Here is a 17,289-nt window from a genome sequence, read left to right on the forward strand (position 1 = left end):
CCTTGATTGATGTACTTTGAATGGATTTTGCTGGTCTAACTTGTGAATTGTAGGCATAGATGATAGATGGATTCAAAGATAGACAGCTATTATCATGTGTTAGTGTTTTTTTTATGAGACTATTAGTGTGCAACTTTGACAATGTGTAAACTGATATACTAAATATACCGCACACCCGGTGCTGAGAGGGTTTTGCTACGGTGCACTTTAATAATATTTTATAGAAAGCTATAGCATTCCAGACCGTCCAATAAGTGAGGTCGCACAAGGTATTTTGTTCTCAAGAGCTCAACGGCAGGCTGCCTAAAGTTACCGGCCTGCCTATTTTTCATTACTTTTTAGAAAAAGAGAATAATATGTTATTATTTTCTCTAGATGTTTCTTCTCTTGGCCATCTTCTCCACTTTAATTCCTCCACCGTAATCTTCTTCTTTTCCTCTTTGGTGTGCTATGCTCCACTGATAGACACTGTACTCTACCACCATCTTCTTATCACGACGCATCTCCACCGTGCAGCACACCTCCTCATTTTCTCCTGATGGCTCGCACACCATGCTCCATTGGATCCCGCTGATGTCTCCTTTTCCTCCTCGTCTTCACCTCTCATCTCCTTACAATCGATACACCGTGCTTCATTGACCAACACCATGCTCCATGCCGTCTTGTCCTCATGACGCATCTCAATTGTTTGGCCCGCCTCCTCGTTTTCTCCTCTCTTCTCCTTAAAATTGGGATGATATGCTCCACTGGATCCCACCAGAGTTCAGAGCTCTATCATTGTCAACTTCCCACCGATCGACGTATTCTTTATCAGTCATCTTTATCTCCTCTTCTCTTGGAGCTCCAGCACCGATGTTGAGGCCCTGAGTGTGGGAGTGTCGGAGTGAGTGCTGATAGCTCAATCAGGGTTGGATCTAAGGCTCTTCAAGAGCCTTTTGAGCTCTGACATGGCAGTGGCAAGGGAGAAGGGAAAGCAAGCTCTGGCGGTGAATGGAAAGGAATGGGAATGAATGGGGTTGAGGAGGAAGAAGGGGGCTTCCAAAGTGTCCTGAGCTTCATTTTGAAATGATCTTATTAAAGTTTGATATATTTACCACACCAGCCACGTATAAAACAGTTGGATAAATCGAAAGCCATGTTAGCGATGGGATAAAAAATTAGAGTCTGGGCAGTTTGGGATTTTTCTTGTGGGTGGTTAGCCAGAGGCTCCTTTACTCATAGGTCCACAAAGCTATATTTCATGGTAGTCAAATGCTTGGAAACCATTTTTAATGTGACCTGAATGACTTCCGGGATCCACTTTCATGCCCTGGAATGATTCATGTCACTGAAAATCGCGATCATTGACATAGGGGAAGCATCCTTGAAACTAAATCAAGATAAACAAGTTCCAGCGGGAACTTAAGGCGATAAATTCAGATGCCCACCTTAAGATGGGACTGGACTTTGTAGATTAATAATAACCCATCAGAGCCCAATTGGTCTGTTAGACAAGCTTAGGGGTGTATCTTTGCGAAAGAAGGATTCAACTTGCTTCACACAAATCCACCCCGCTGGATCAACCATTTGTCACTTTGAGATCTGTGCAGGTGGTGAATTATAGAGATCTGGGCAGCCACCGAAGGTGAATCAGATATTTAAATCCATATGGATCCGCAAATTTCACAAAGCCTTAACTTTGACGCTATGGACAAACCCTGGAATGGAACCATGGCCAAGGAACTTACCTTAATTTTATTTTTCTCCTATATATCTCTCCCCTTTCAAAAACATTATTTTGCATATACATATACATACATCTATATATGTATGTATGTATGTATACACATCTATATATGTATGTGTGTGTATAGACACACACACATATGTATATGTATGTATGTATGTGTGTGCATACATATATATATATATATATATATATATATATATATATATATATATATATATATATATATATAGACACACACTCCCATACACAACGCTGTAATCCAGGTGAGTTTCATCTGCACTCAAATTGTACATCCAGCAGTCCTCCCTATTTTTGATACACTAGCATCCTCATACTTGATGCAAAACTATTTAGGCCCCTTTCAGGATGTTAGAGACCAAGACCTCTCAATTATGAAAGCCTTACAACCGTGGAATCTGAAGAGAAGTATTGAAAAAACCAAAAAAAATAAGCCGTTACCCAATAGGATTTTGGCTGGTCTAAAGTAGTCCACAATAAAACTTTTGGAGAGAAGTAGTCCAAAATTAAACGTAAAATCAAACAACAAGTAGATTGACATCTGACTTGTTACAACTTACAAAGCACATTGTTTGTTGCAAATCATTAGGAATGCAAAACATCATCAAAAGGCATAAGAAATAAGCAAATAGAAACAAGACATTCCAAGCACCATGGAGAGTCAACTGACTGCATTAAGCACCATCTCCCCAATCTTACACCTGAAAGCAGCAAACTCCACAATCATCTGCTTAATCTGAATCGCTTTCGGCGTCTGATTCGCTGTTTTTAGCACTATATTGAGTTAGCCACTATGAAACAAATATCAGAAAACAAAAAAACAGAGCACCCAATAACCAAACTGCCTTTTGCTGAATTCTATAATAGACCACACTCTGTTGGTTAGATTGAAATAAAGCATCACTGGAAGGTCCAGCAGGTTGTGCATATAAGGATTGTAGCTTAATGAACTCTTTAGTGCCTTTGCATTGTAGCTAAGGGAGTGGCTTCAGGTTTTGCAACAACAATCCATGCCAGATAATAGATAGTCCAACTTGGGCCTTGAATAGCTTACCGGCATCATGCCGTTGACTTGGCTGAGCATGAAAAGATGGTGCACTTAAGGGCAATTTGAGTTTGGGCTGTGAAAATTCTAATTCAAATGTGTAAGGCAGACCCAACAACGAATTGGGGTAGTCCCACCGCAAAACTTTTTTTTTGAAAAAAAAGGAATCACTTTGCATGTCAAATAAGTAGGCACAACTTCCAATTGAAATTATAAGGTGAATCTTCCAATGCTGATTTGCAATTGCGCCACTATAAAATTGAAAAAATCCTGATATATTACGCATCCCATTGCAGGGATGTCCTACGACCATGGAAGGCAATTTATGGGTGCCAAAATATGTATCATATGGTGGCAGCAAAATGTAGCGCTATGCCACTGGTCGTAGGAGACTCGAGGAACCGAGGCTGCAGTAGGCAATCCAGTATCCACACACTGGAGTAAGATTTCTTTTTTCAATTTTTTTATAAAGAAGACACTCGAGTAAAATACTAGAGAACAATTTGCAAAGCAAGCATGCATGAAACAAAGCAAACGCTTGGAAAAATACTTACCAGATACGAAAGCGGGAAGGGATGCTTTCATCTTCCCACTCCAAATTTTGGAACCATTCAACATCATCATCACCTGCTACATGCACCTTCTTTAACTTCGGTGCACTTTCTGGTCCAATTGGGAGCCTCTTCAAACTTGGACAGCCCCCTAGCTTGATGTATTTCAGTGAAGGCCAATCAAGAAATATTGCTGCTGCTTCCCCACCATAGAAGCGACTCAAGTTGGACAAGTTTATCAGCAACAGATCCTTCAGCAAGGGGAATGCTCCTTTCTCCAGCCGAACACCATTCTCCTCTGCAACTATCTTCTCCATTGCTCCATTATCTTTGAGCTCCAATCTTTCCAATCTCAGGAGCTCATGCACTATGCTTGGCAAGAAGAGAGAGCTCAAGCCACTACACCTTGATATTTTAAGCTTTTTTAAATTCATGAAGGTCCCAGGTGGTAGCAGTCTTTGATGTCCAGTATCCAACTGACATGAGAACAGATATGCAAGTTTGTTACAGCTAGACACTTCCAGAGTGCTCAGCTTCTGCAGGCTTCCCTGAGAAACGACTCCAGTCCAGATGGTGGTAAGATTTGGTAATAGCTGCAGTGTCAATTTACTCAAATTTGGCAGGATGATACTCCCTTGCTGAAGTCCATCAAAATTGAATATCACTTGTGGTTCATCACAATGTTTAATGGCAAGCTCTTCTAGACTGCAATGCACTCTTTGCAGCAAGTCGCATGACATTATATTATTTAACTTCTTGCACAGCATTATATCCAAGATTCTAATTTTTCCAAATGATAGAGCTGGAAGCGGTCCCTGGCAGATTCCATTCAAATTCTCCAAATTCCAAAGGTTTATAATCTCTAGCTCACCATATGCATTTGAAGGAGCCACTTGTGTTGTATCAAGAAGACAGGCTATGCGATGACATCTTGTAATACGTAGTTTCTTCAGGCCTGCAAAACCATTTTGTTCATCTAATTTCACCAAATTCACAATATCCCATTGGCAGTCATCAAACATGAGGTCCTCTGTTTTGCCCAAAAATACCTTAGCCCAATTCAGTGAGTTGCTTATTCCCTTGATATAAAAATTTTTTTGGTACTGAGCAGCCAGTAAAAACCAATCTAATTCATTATAAACAATGAAGTGGCTTAAATTCTCCCAAGCATTGACAGGGAGAGAATCTTGAGAAAAGTTTTTGGCATCCCTTACATACACATGTAATCTGACCAAGCGTTTCAAGAAAGCAATCTCAGCAAGGAGATCTCTGTTGGCATTGCAGCCTATCATGTACAGTTCTTCCAACCGACTTAGCTTAGGTATCAAATTAGGTGGTATCCTAAGAGCACTGCAGTTTGATATATCCAGGAGCTTTAGATTGACCAAGGTTCCTATTTCTTCTGGCAACACACTAACACGGCATTTCTGCAAGCCAAGTATTTCAAGTTTCTTTAAGTTCTCAACCATTGTAATATCTTGTAATTTTTGGCATCTGTCCAGACGAAGTGTCACTAGGTTTGTCAAGTGTGCCAGTGACAAAGGTAATGATTCAATATCAGTGTCACTCAAATCTAAAACCTTAAGTGCTGCCATCCTTTGAAAGAAATTGCTCGGTATTCCAGTTGTAATAGGATTTATGTTCAATAATAGAGTCGCTACCCTGGGGCAATTTGGCCGATCAGGTAGTGCCTGTAGGTCATTATTCATCAGTGAAATTCTCTTACATGCTTCCCAGTTTTCACCCTCTGGCCAATCTCTCACTCCTAAGCCAGCTTTTACAAAGAAATGATTGTCGTCTTTGGATGCAATGTATACAGCCACATCTCGGACCACATCATGCAGCTTAACACACCCCATTTTATCACTGGTTAATAGCAAACATGAAGCCTTCAGTTTCTCAACCAAGAAATGCAATCTCCTTCGTACATCCTCCAAAGAGTACACACCTTTCAATAGACCCTCACCCACTGCATATCGTGTAAGTTCATTCTCACTGATGTCATAGTCCTCACGAAACAAGCAGCAGTATAAAAACAACACTTTCATCTCATCTGTTTTCAACTGTTTGTAGCTCAGTTCTAGCGACTTGAACAACTGTTCCTCCACACCTTCTAGGTTTGTAGGAGTGGATTGTTTGAGCTGGAGCAGTGCATCATCCCAGACACTTCTTTCCTTAAATCCTCGCAATGCCCTTCCGACTACAACAATTGCCAGCGGCAAACCACCACACTCCTTTGCAACTTTTTTTGCGACCGGTTCTACATCAGAGGTTTCAACAACCTTTCCAGCCTTACTTTTGAAAAGGTCCCACGAATCTTCTTCTGACAGCACATCTACTAGGACTGAAACATCACTTTCCATCGAATCACATACTTCAGATTTCCGAGAAGTTAGTAAAATTTTGCAACCCTTGTGATCATCTCCGAAAGGAATTCCAATGTCTTTTAACTCTAACCTAGCCCATATGTCATCCAGCATTATCGCAATTTTCTTCTCCTTACCCAACCTAGTAGCCAGTGCCCTAGCTGCAGATTCACCACTCCCCAAGAGTGCCGTCATACCCAACTGGTCAGCAATGTCACGTCTGATCAGCTCTATGTTTGGATTCTGTGATACGACCACTTTGACAACAGCATCAAACTTCTTATCTTTTTTCAATCTTCTGCCAATCTCTTCCATCAGGGTTGTCTTGCCAACACCACCCATACCATATATTCCAATCAAGTGCTTATTCTCATCTTCTATCGCATTCATAACATGATCCATGGCGATTCTAGTGGAGCTGAAGGCCATAAAATCACCCACCGGCATGGACTCAATGGTTGGTGGAGGAGGAAGCTGAGATACACTATCAAAGTTTCTTTCTTCAAGGAGTCCCTCAACAACAGCCTTTTTCTTTGTAGCCTCCTCGCCAAGTTGATAGCGCCGACGACAGTTGGGGGAAAACCCCTTGAGACATCTCTTGTTCTGTCCAACCTCCTCCTCCATATTACCAACTTCTGTCTCCAGTTCATTCACTTTCTCTAGCCATGCAGTTACTACATCCTTGATCACTTCGCCTCTCCTATTAGCTGTCTCGACAGATCGATTTATGTCATTTCTTACATTCTTTAAATGCTCAAAACGTTCTTTGAGTTTCTTGAATTTCTTCTTGTAATGTAGAAGATAGCCTGCTCGGGACTTCAAATGTTTCCATAAGAACTTTACACTTTCGTTTCCAAGTCCAGATCCCATTCCTGCTCCACACTGAGCCAAGCAAGACAAGCCCATGACCTGCATCAGAGTCAAGCAGAGGCCAATTGAATTAATAATGATGAAAGTGAAATTGATGTTAGTCATTGCAATAACCATATTTGTTTTCATCTGAAATGAAAGTAGTTATGAATAATATTAAGGTCTAATTTTATCTTTACTTAAAGGGGATTAGCCAATCAAACAGGTGTACTTGGCAAATTATCATTCACCACCAATGGATGATTTTATGAACCCAAACTAAAAAGTCAAGGTCAACTAAGAAGATACCTATGGCAACCAATTAGGAGTTGCCACCACTGCATCTGAAATTAATACGCCATGTATATTCCTTATATGAAGGGAATACCCTACTTTGAACTTAATGTTACCTCAAGTAGAGTCTAACGAGTTAAGGTAGTCCCCTGTCATTCTGGAAATCCGCTCATATATTGAAAGAAATCATCAAAGTTTTTCCCAAAACATAAATCCTGGGATGCTTTATATGGGAAAAGAAATGGAACCAAAGGTGAGATAACTCTGTTCTATTGCAGCATGAAAGTAATTTATCTTTTGTAGACTAAATCAACCAGATATAACGTGATATATATTTAAAAATGATATCTGCTGGATCAGACCGTGGTGTTGTCCACAGGAAGCAATTAGATCTGTAGAACTAATCTGAGATGTACTTCTCAATGAATTGAAGACAAAGCAATGATCATTGATATAATTATTTACAAAATGACAAATAAGGAAATCAATTTGGATTTGCCCGAAAAACAGATTCTCCTAAGCAAGAGTCAACCTTGGCTGGTTGGTAAAGTATATTTATAGGTTAAGATAAGATCAAGAAGGTCGACTTTGGGGCTATCTCCCATTTGGAAGGATATCAGTTTGAAGAATGAGGCTTTTTGGAATTGTGTGGCTTTTAAATGCGGCAACGGGAGGTCAATTAGATTATGGGAAGATGCTTGGGTTGATGCAATTTCTTTTTGTTATAGTTTTGATGATTTTTATATGTGGATATTGAAGTCTAACTTGCCTGTTGCATCATTTTGGAATATGAGCACATTGAGGTGGTGTGTCCTGTTGATGGGTCCTTTGACAAGGCATGAATCATATCGATTTTAGTTATTGTATAACCTTCTCTCTTCTACGATGCCATCTCGTATTGCAAATGTTCCTATTTGGAAGCTTTCATGCAATGGCCTTTTTACCGTTGATTCTTTTTACAAGTTTCTAAATTTTGATGGTTTGAGATGCCCTTTTCAAAATATAATTTGGAAAATATCGAGCCCAGAGAAAGTTAAAGTGTTTTTATGGTTGGCAGTCAAGAACATATTACACACTGGTGAAATGCTTGCTTGGAAGGATTGGAATGTTAGTACTAGTTGCTGCTTTTGTGGTGCCAATTTTGAGTCCATTAATCACCTTTTCTTTCGTTGCTTATTTGCAAGGAGTATTTGGGCAACCATAAAATTATAGCTGAATCTTAAAGAAAGACCAGTGAACTTTCTTGATCTTTAGACATGCTGGAGAGAGAAGAACAAAGGCAAGTTGGCAAAGAAGTTGGGGCATCAACTTTTTGTAGCTGCTTGTTGGAAGTTTTGGAGGGAGAGAAATGCTCACATCTTTCTAAATAAGAAGAATTCAATGTTCTCAGTCTTACAGAAGCTGTTCCAATCTTTTTTTGATTGGAGATATCTGGGTTCTACTAAGTTTCAGGCGCAACATCAAAATCTATGGAATAGATTGCAGTCCCTTGCATCCCACTCCCTAAAGCTTCTTTTTGGGGTGAGATGTGAGTTTTGTTTTGCCCATAAAACTTCTTCTTTGGGTGGGATATGGGTTCTGTTATTGTCCATAAATCTTCTTTTTGTAATGAGTTCTAAGCAGAGCTTGTTGCTCTTTGAATCTGTACCTATAAATTTTGAGCTTTTATTCTAATAAAATGTGGGTAGCTCTGCTACCTCCCGTTCATATCAAAAAAAAAAAAAAAAAAAAAGATAAGGTCAAAAGTTGCGGAGTAAGAGTTCATCCGACCATGTTTGCTCAAATAAGTAAATAAATAAATACTAAAGAGTATTCGCTCTTACAGCTTAGAATGACCAAAGATGTAGAAGAGGACATAGAATCCATAAAGGATACTTAGGAGCATTAATTACTTTTGTTGAGAACGAAAGAGGTGTAACCACTCCAGTGCAAAGAATTTAACAATCCTTATCATGATGATCATCTAAAGATGTGTTCATCAAAAAACGATAGAAATCGAAAATAACTTCAAGCGACAAAGACTTGATGAAAAGTCTAAGCAAATTTCTATCATTAGTTGTCATCTAGAAAGGTAACTTAAATCTAACAGGAAATTTAAAAGGCAAGATAGTAGGCAGGGAGGCTTGCGCACTCCTGAAGAATGTAGTAATTGGTTGAAGACAAACATTTTGAACCTAATGAGCAACTAGGAGAATCTAGGATTGGCAATAAATGTACACAATAAGTCAAACAAGATCTAGCACGGCCAACCTCGTAGGATCCCTGAGTAGACCTAGTGACGATCCTGATAGAGCCCATTGGAGTGTTGTCTTAAGGGCCACAAGATTTTTAAGGGCCACCATTGATCGTGCATTCCACTTCCTCTTTTCTCAGCTCATGTTAAGTGTATCTCAAGGATCATTGCATATTTAAGGGACAAGCTTGATTCTGTATTTTACTTCATCTTCACCATATACACGTTCGATTCATAATTCAGATAATGAAAAAAACAAAATCAAGAAAAGTTTTTCCCAAAGAAAAGGAAACCAGAAACACTGCTGCTATTTACTGCTTGCACTCAGGGATGTATAATTTTTCCCTTCTTTTGAGGACACAAGGATTTCATCATGATCAGGCATCCCAGGAAGCAAAAACAAGCACAAGAAGCAAAAACCCCATAAGAATGACAAATAGACAGCAGGCAGCACAATTTTTCCACATAAATTTAGAATTTTAGTCAACGATAAATCATAAAAATCTTTTGAAGTTACCATAAACCAAATTATAAGACATGCTAAACTCTCCATCATTAATTTCATAATAAGTTTCCTTTCACCTGTTCCCTTATTCCAGTTCTTCGATGCCCAACTGATATTAGCATTTATAGGTCTTCCAAATCAAATCCATCAAGTTTAAAGATTGTACTTACATATGCTAAAAAGAGGGGCAAAAAAACTGAATAGGAACCAAAAGATCTTGCTGGCTTCAGCGGAAATCAACGATAAGAGCAAAAGAGAGGTACCATACCCTGCCGACGAAGTTGGCTGCTTTGGTATAGGTAGAGAAGATAACACCCAAGAACTGAAGGAAGCTTTCAAGGACAGCTATTGGAACGCTGGAAGGCAATGAAATACCAATGATGGAGTTAGAATCTTGGATAGAGAACCAACCGCAAACTCGGACGCCTTTAGATCTGATGGGATATGTCAAGCTGCTGTCTCTTATATCTACGTATAGAACGGCAGACAGCAGCTTGGATGGTTGGCCGTCTTTCTTCTACCATTCTTTTTTTTTTCCTGCATTCCTTGATGAGATTCCCTTTTTTTTTTTAAGAAAAAAAATTTCCTCAAGCATAAATGACTAAAAGTTAACGGCGACGTAAGATCTTTCAGGTGTTGAAACGGAGACAGGACTAAACCAGCAAGCAAGCAGTTTAAAATATTTAAAAAAATACTTAGGTGCAGGAATCCAAGGCTGTAGCCCGTGAAATTAATCTGATTTTATATTTTATTGATTCCGTACATTGATTTAGTCAGCTCTAATTAAAAAAATTAATTATCTGTTTAAATAATTGGGCCTAAAATTAAAGGATTGTCTGGACGTTTGGATCCAGCTTGATTTGACTGATTGTACCGACCCAACTTATGAACTACATCAAAACAAAAACCTATGAATTACATGGGATTTTGGGTTTGATTATCTAAATAGACCCTAATTAGGTGAATTAAATTCCCAGAGAATATTATTGTTGGATGGTTAGGGTCGTTAGGCAAAAACAACCAACGGTGAGGTCACAGAGAAGAGTGAAATGCCAACAAGATGGTGGCTTTTTTTAAAATAAATAATGCATGGGCCTCGAAGTTGATTGCATTACGATTGAATTCAAAACTTATTAGTTTAATTATTATTATTTTTTTGAATGGGATATAATTATAGTATGGAGTCTCATCGTCTGTATCGAATGCGGAGCTTCATGCGGTATGGATTGGTGTCATCTGTGCGGTTCGAAAACTGCGGGTGCAGAAAATAATTATTGAGAAGCATTCTCTGACGATTATCAACCGGATCTAAAAGGAATTTATATACCTCGAGGCTTATCTTCTTTTTGACAATATTTGAAGGGTCATTCATGGGTACATTGTAATGTCCTGACCAACAGTGCAGCAGATTGGATGATATCCTTTGTTGTTAAGCACATCAGAGGCTGGAGATGATATCAGGACAATGACTATCTATAGGTTTTGAAAGATATTTTATTTTTTAATTTTTAGACTATTCTTGAACTAGATTAATTTGATCGTCTGTCTATATCAAAAAAAAAAAAAATTATAGTACTTTGAATAAGATTAAGAGAACTAAACTTAGAAAGAATATTATTATTGGATGGTTGCGGCTGATAGGCAAAGACAGCGAATGGTAAGATCGGAAAAGAAGAGGGACATGCCAACAAGATCGTGACTGTTTTAATAAAAAAAATAAATAATGCATGGGCATGCGATTGCAAGTTGATTGCGATAGGACTGCATTCAAAATTTATTAGTTTAATTTATTTTCTCTCTGATTGGAGACGATGTATAGTATTTTAAATAAAATTAGTAAATAACATGTGTACATTGGATTACTTGATTATATCCAAAATAGATCAAGTTAGGGGAGAAAAAAAAAAAAAAATAGATATGGCAACGTATAAGCATTATCAACAACTCATTCAATATTAGATTGTCTAATGATCACAAGAATTATAAATTATTGTTAACAATTAAATTGATGATTAATTATATACAGTTGTCACCTTTGATTTTGATCTGTTTTTGTTTTGATTGGATGTTACATCGATCTAATCCAAACAAATAATTAATAAAAATTAAATTGGCAAAGAAATTCATGGTCAGACCTAGTGCAAACTTTGTTCTAGAACCTAACCAATTGCTTGTATTGAATTTCAGGCAGGGAAGTGATTTTCTAGGCATTGTCAAAGATTCTCAGGCCGTAACGTCGATGCTTTATTAAATTTCCATTATTTATTATTTACTTCATCGGCCATAAAAGCATCTTCTATATGGGACCCGATTTGATGCATGATGAGTGCCAAGTCAATGCATGTCTATCATCTTTCTCAGCCAAATATGATGCCTTTTTTTGGTATGAAACCATAACAATATTAAATTAACGGTAAAGAGTAATGCACAGTGAAGGATGGACAACTCAAGCTGATCTACAGCAACAATATAAACCAAAACGCTGAAAACCAAAACTTTCCCAACCCCAATATGATGTGTAATAAATACATAAAAGTCTGGAAGAGTGCATACGATACTTTGAATGATCTTGAGACAACGGAAGCAGCTTCTGAGAAATTTCTTTGCATGAGGAGCTGGTCGTGTTCATACAAGCAAATGGAACTCTTCACCATTTTTCCCTGTTCGGTAGAGGGAGGTGAAGCCTTGTCGTTTGTTAAAGTTAAAAACTACATCCACCAGCCATTGCAAAGGTCAAGGGTTCAGGTTCAGGCACGGATTATAGCATCTATTGGGATATACCGACCGGTTCCCCTCACACCGACTCACCGTCGGGCCTACTTGACCAACGTCCGACTCTGCCGACCGACGGCTGCCGTCACCGACCGACCGAGTATACGTCGGTCGGACAGACCTTCTTCACTCTCGATCGGCCGAACTATGGAGCCCGATGCCCGACTCCCACAACGCGCCCGACTGACTGTCGGAGGGTCCCCGGGTTTCCACCCGATGCCCCTCAACCAGCCGTCGACTTATAGTCGGTGGGCTCCTTCAAACACCATACGACTGCTGGAGATTGTCGATCCTGATAACGGTATGCGGCACAGCCGTCTTGGGGCATTATCCCACCTAAGACGTGGTCAACCTTAGCGATTTGACAACCTCACGGTGACTCTGACAGTCCTCGGTGATTTGACAATTCTTTCATTGTCTGTGCCATTAATGACGGCGCCATGCCGCGCTCCACTATAAACCGGAGAAGGCAACAGTGCTGATGAGGTCTTTTCGAAACCCTTAAACTCTTCCTCTCGAGCTCTCGCTCTCACCCTCTCTCGTTGAGCTCCTTGATTCTTTTCTACTGTTGCCTAGTCTCCTCTCTGACTTGACCATCGGAGGGTCCCCGTCGGAGTCATCTCTGGTCAGTGCGGACAGGCGCTCGTTCCCGACGACCAGGCGACGAGGGGATTGGCCGCAACAGGTTTTGACGTGCCAGGTAGGGGGATGACAGCGACAGGGATTACAACCCCCACGAAACTCGAAACATCTATTAAGATGACAAGAACAAGAGCTCAGTGGTCGAGGGTCACCTGATCGGCGAGGCGCTCTTTCCGTCGGAAAGAGGCCTCTCCTCCACCCTCCATGGCGGAACTTAGCTCTCCGCATCCCGCGGTGACCACGGAGGTACAGATCGCGGTGATCATGCGGCAGATGACCGTACTGACAGATGCGGTCAAAAGCCTTCAGCAACAACCAATCCGGTTGCCGCCCTCGCCAGTAGAGCAACCGGCGGCACGTTCGATGCCCTCTAAGAGCAGCCGCCGACGCCCGCGTCGGTCTTCGTCACCTCCTCGGGAGCACCTGCTACAGGGCTCCCATCGAGAGGAGGAGGGGCGGCCGCGGCATGACATCCATCGGTCTCGACGGTCATCTCCCTCTCAGCTCGAACGAGCGAGGAAGGAGAAGCGGCCGCGAACACCGTCCGCCTCCCTCTCGGATTCATCGAGAGACTCCACCCCCGGGGTCTCTCAGCACCGACGGATCGACGACTACGAATACAGGTTCGAAGAAATCGATCGTCGGCTTGTCCAGTTGCAGGTGGACGGACAGAAGTCCTCAAACGACGTTGACTTTCAGACCACCCAACCTCTTTTCCGACTCATCCTCGACGAACCGATCCCCAGTCGGTTCAAGATGCCACACGTGGAGCCTTATGACGGCTCCACCGACCCAGTTGACTACCTGGAGAGCTATAAGGCTCTCATGACGATCCAAGGGGCGACCGATGCTCTTTTTTGCATCGGCTTCCCCACCATGCTTCGCAAAGTTGCCAGGGCCTGGTACTCCAGTCTTTGATCAGAAAGTATCCACTTCTTTGGGCAGCTCGAGCACTCTTTTGTGGCCCACTTCAGCACCAGCCGGAAGCCGCCACGAATCTCGGACAGCCTTTTTTCCCTCAAACAGGGAGAAAATGAGATGCTCCGATACTTCGTGACGCGATTCAACGTGACCACGCTTGAGGTTCGGGACCTCAACGAAGACATGGCCATTTCGGCTATGAAGCGGGGGCTGAGGGCATCCCGATTCACATACTCCTTGGATAAGATCCTCCTCCGGACGTACGCCGAACTGCTGGAGCGCGCGTACAAGTACATATGCGCGAACGAAGGAGCTTCCGATCGGTGCCTGACCGAGTCCAAGGGCCCGAAGGAGAAGCGAAGGAAGGATCGAGCCTCGGTAGAGCCTAGCAGGCCCCCGACCGACCGTCGGGTTTCACCCCCGCGACGGAACCTGAGGTCGCCTCGATGGCGGAGTCCAAGGCCGACGCACCCCAGGTATGACTCCTATACTCCTCTCTCTACTCCTCGTACGCAGATTCTACGATGGAGATCGAAGGAGTGGAATATCTGCGATAGCCTCCGCCTTTGAAGGCAAAAGGCCTCGACCAACGCGGTCCGATCACCGAACCAATGGCTCGATCGTTGATCGTCGAATCTATGACTCCATCGTCGAACTGATCGCCGATCGCCAAACCAATGGCTCGATCATCGATCGCCGAATCTACGACTCCATCATCGAACTGATCGCCGATCGTCGAACTAATGGCTCGATCATCGATCGCTGAATCTACGACTCTATCGTCGAACTAATCGCCGATCGTCGAACTAATCGCCGATCGTCGAACCAATGGCTCGATCACCGATCGCCAAATCTACGACTCCATCGTCGAACTGATCGTCGATCGCCGAACCAATGGCTCGATCGTCGATCGTCGAATCTATGACTCCATCGTCGAACTGATCGCCGATCGCCGAACCAATGGCTCGATCGCCGATCGCCGAATCTATGACTCCATCGAACCGATTGCCGATCGCCGAATCTATGACTCCATCGTCGAACCGATCATCGATCGCCGAATCTATGACTCCATCGTCGAACTGATCGCCGATCGCCAAACCAATGGCTCAATCTACGTTTCGATCGCTGACGACACATCGAATTCTATGACGAAGATCGAAGGGACGGAATATCTACGACGGCCCCCCACCTCTGAGGGCAAAGGGCTTCGACCAATGCGGCTGGCTAACTTGCCAACTTAGCTTCGACTATGAAAGGGCAAAATGCCAAGACAACCGTGACATACCCGCCCGACCAAGATCTGGGCAACGGGTATTTGACTTGCAACATACCGATCCGGTCACGATAGGTCGAAGGATATTCGGCTTGCCATCGTCTATCATACGACTCGACATGCTATGTCGATGGATATTCGACTTGCGACATACCAACCTGGTCACGATCGATCGAAAGATATTCGGCTTGCCACCGTTTATCATACGTCCCGACGTGCATGCCCAACCAAAGGCCGAACAATGGATATTCGACTTGCCATCGTTATCCTATCTGAATACGTCGGACGCTACTCGACTATCAGACTCTGCAGAATGATCGTGTCGACGAGCAACGTTCGGAGGTTGGCCAACCTCCGACCCGACGTGCAGGCTCGACCTACTGTCGAGACGACCGACATCGGATTGTTCGTTAATGCGATCTCCAGAGTCGGGGCAAGACGTGACGGAAAACCACTCCTTTCGTCCGAAGCCGTCGCCCACATGTTCACGCGAGCCAACACGACATCAAACTCAGGAGTGGAGGGGGCAACTGTTGGGATATACCGACCGGTCCCCCTCACGCCGACTCACCATCGGGCCTACTTGACCAACGCCCGACTCTGCCGACCGACGGCTGCCGTCATCGACCGACCGAGTATACGTCGGTCGGACAGACCTTCTTCGCTCTCGATCGGTCGAACTATGGAGCTCGATGTCCGACTCTCACAACGCGCCCGACTGACTGTCGGAGGATCTCCGTATTTCCACCCGACGCCCCTCAACCAGCCGCCGACCTATAGTCGGTGGGCTCCTTCAAACACCGTACGACTGCTGGAGACTGTCGATCCTGACAACGGCATGCGGCACAGCCGCCTTGGGGCATTATCCCACCTAAGGCATGGGTCAACCCTAGCGATTTGACAGCCCCACGGCGATTTGACAACCTCACGGTGACTCTGACAGTCCTTGGTGATTTGACAATTCTTCCATTGTCTGCGCCATTAATGACGGCGCCATGCCGCGCTCCACTATAAACCGGAGAAGGCAACAGTGCTGATGAGGTCTTTTCGAAACCCTTGAACTTTTCCTCTCGAGCTCTCGCTCTCACCCTCTCTCGTTGAGCTCTTTGATTTTTTTTTACTGTTGCCTAGTCTTCTCTCTGACTTGACCGTCGGAGGGTCTCCGCTGGAGTCACCTCCGGTCAGTGCGGACTTCTTTTGCAGGCGCTCGTTCCCGACGACCAGACGACGAGGAGATTGGCCGCAACAGCATCAAATGTGAAAGTAAAATTAAAATTGGACACAATCAGCCAGTAAATTGTTTGGTTACCTCTACTTCAAACACATCATGCAAGAAAGAATTGGAATTGCCTTGTCGATCATCTTCAAGAATATATCTATGAGCAGTTGATGATTATGGCTATCTAAACATCTAGTGTTTGATTTATTTATTTATTTTTAAGAGTAAGGGCTAGGGAATCAGAACCGATTTCGTATGTAGTGGAGAATGAAAAATCTGTATTGAAAATGAACTTTGAATTGCTTACCATATTCATCGCACTAGTGTACTTATATACAAGTTGAGTTCTTTGACTTTAGGGATCAGATATATAACATGATAAAATTTCATGACTATGGGAGAGATACTAGAGAGTAAAATTTCATGATTTACTATGAATACTAAATGTGAATATGACAACTAGATCCCATATTCTTTGCAGATTGATATGAGTTGATATATTAAGAATCTACATGCAATTGTAGTAGTTGTGATATTCAAGGTCCTATAATAAGCTGATATACTAAGATTTTATATGCAATATATAGTAGCTCTACCATCCAAGATTCTGTAATGAGCTGAATTTTGACAATTTTAATAGACAAAAATCCTACTTGAATATCTAGTGTTGTTAATCCATTGCCCTTAAACCAAACTCTTGAGGCTTTTAAGCAGCAACAATCCATCTTCATTTCCTCCCAAATGGTTCATAACTAAGTGTTTAATTAGGTGAATGGCTTTAATGTATAGAATCTTTCCTCATCAATCTCTAATTAAAAATCCAGAACCAAGGATTTCACTAGAAAAGCGATCAAATTTGGAGGGCTCGTTGA

At 42.4% G+C, this 17,289-nt stretch overlaps 1 protein-coding gene across 1 annotated transcript; it reads right to left on the reverse strand.

Moving 5' to 3' along the window:
- Positions 1 to 2,255: 2,255 nt before the first annotated feature.
- LOC105052098 (disease resistance protein At4g27190) lies at positions 2,256 to 10,103 on the reverse strand. The gene is made up of 3 exons (XM_010932805.4): positions 9,859 to 10,103; positions 3,347 to 6,618; positions 2,256 to 2,509 (listed from the first exon to the last, which is right to left on the reverse strand). The coding sequence occupies exons 2-3, from the start codon at positions 6,613 to 6,615 to the stop codon at positions 2,479 to 2,481; spliced, it is 3,300 nt and encodes a 1,099-aa protein (XP_010931107.1). The 5' UTR covers positions 6,616 to 6,618; positions 9,859 to 10,103; the 3' UTR covers positions 2,256 to 2,478.
- Positions 10,104 to 17,289: the final 7,186 nt, after the last annotated feature.

The sequence above is a fragment of the Elaeis guineensis genome, chromosome 2 (genome assembly GCF_000442705.2).
Source record: "Elaeis guineensis isolate ETL-2024a chromosome 2, EG11, whole genome shotgun sequence".
In the NCBI taxonomy this organism is placed as follows: domain Eukaryota; kingdom Viridiplantae; phylum Streptophyta; class Magnoliopsida; order Arecales; family Arecaceae; genus Elaeis; species Elaeis guineensis.

Bases quoted from the DNA above. Each gene is read 5' to 3' on its own strand.
- LOC105052098 (XM_010932805.4), bottom strand. From the start codon at position 6,615: ATGGGCTTGTCTTGCTTGGCTCAGTGTGGAGCAGGAATGGGATCTGGA. The intron at 2,510-3,346 runs GTAAGTATTTTT...TGCTAAAAACAG, and splicing joins CCTTCCCGCTTTCGTATCTG to CGAATCAGACGCCGAAAGCG.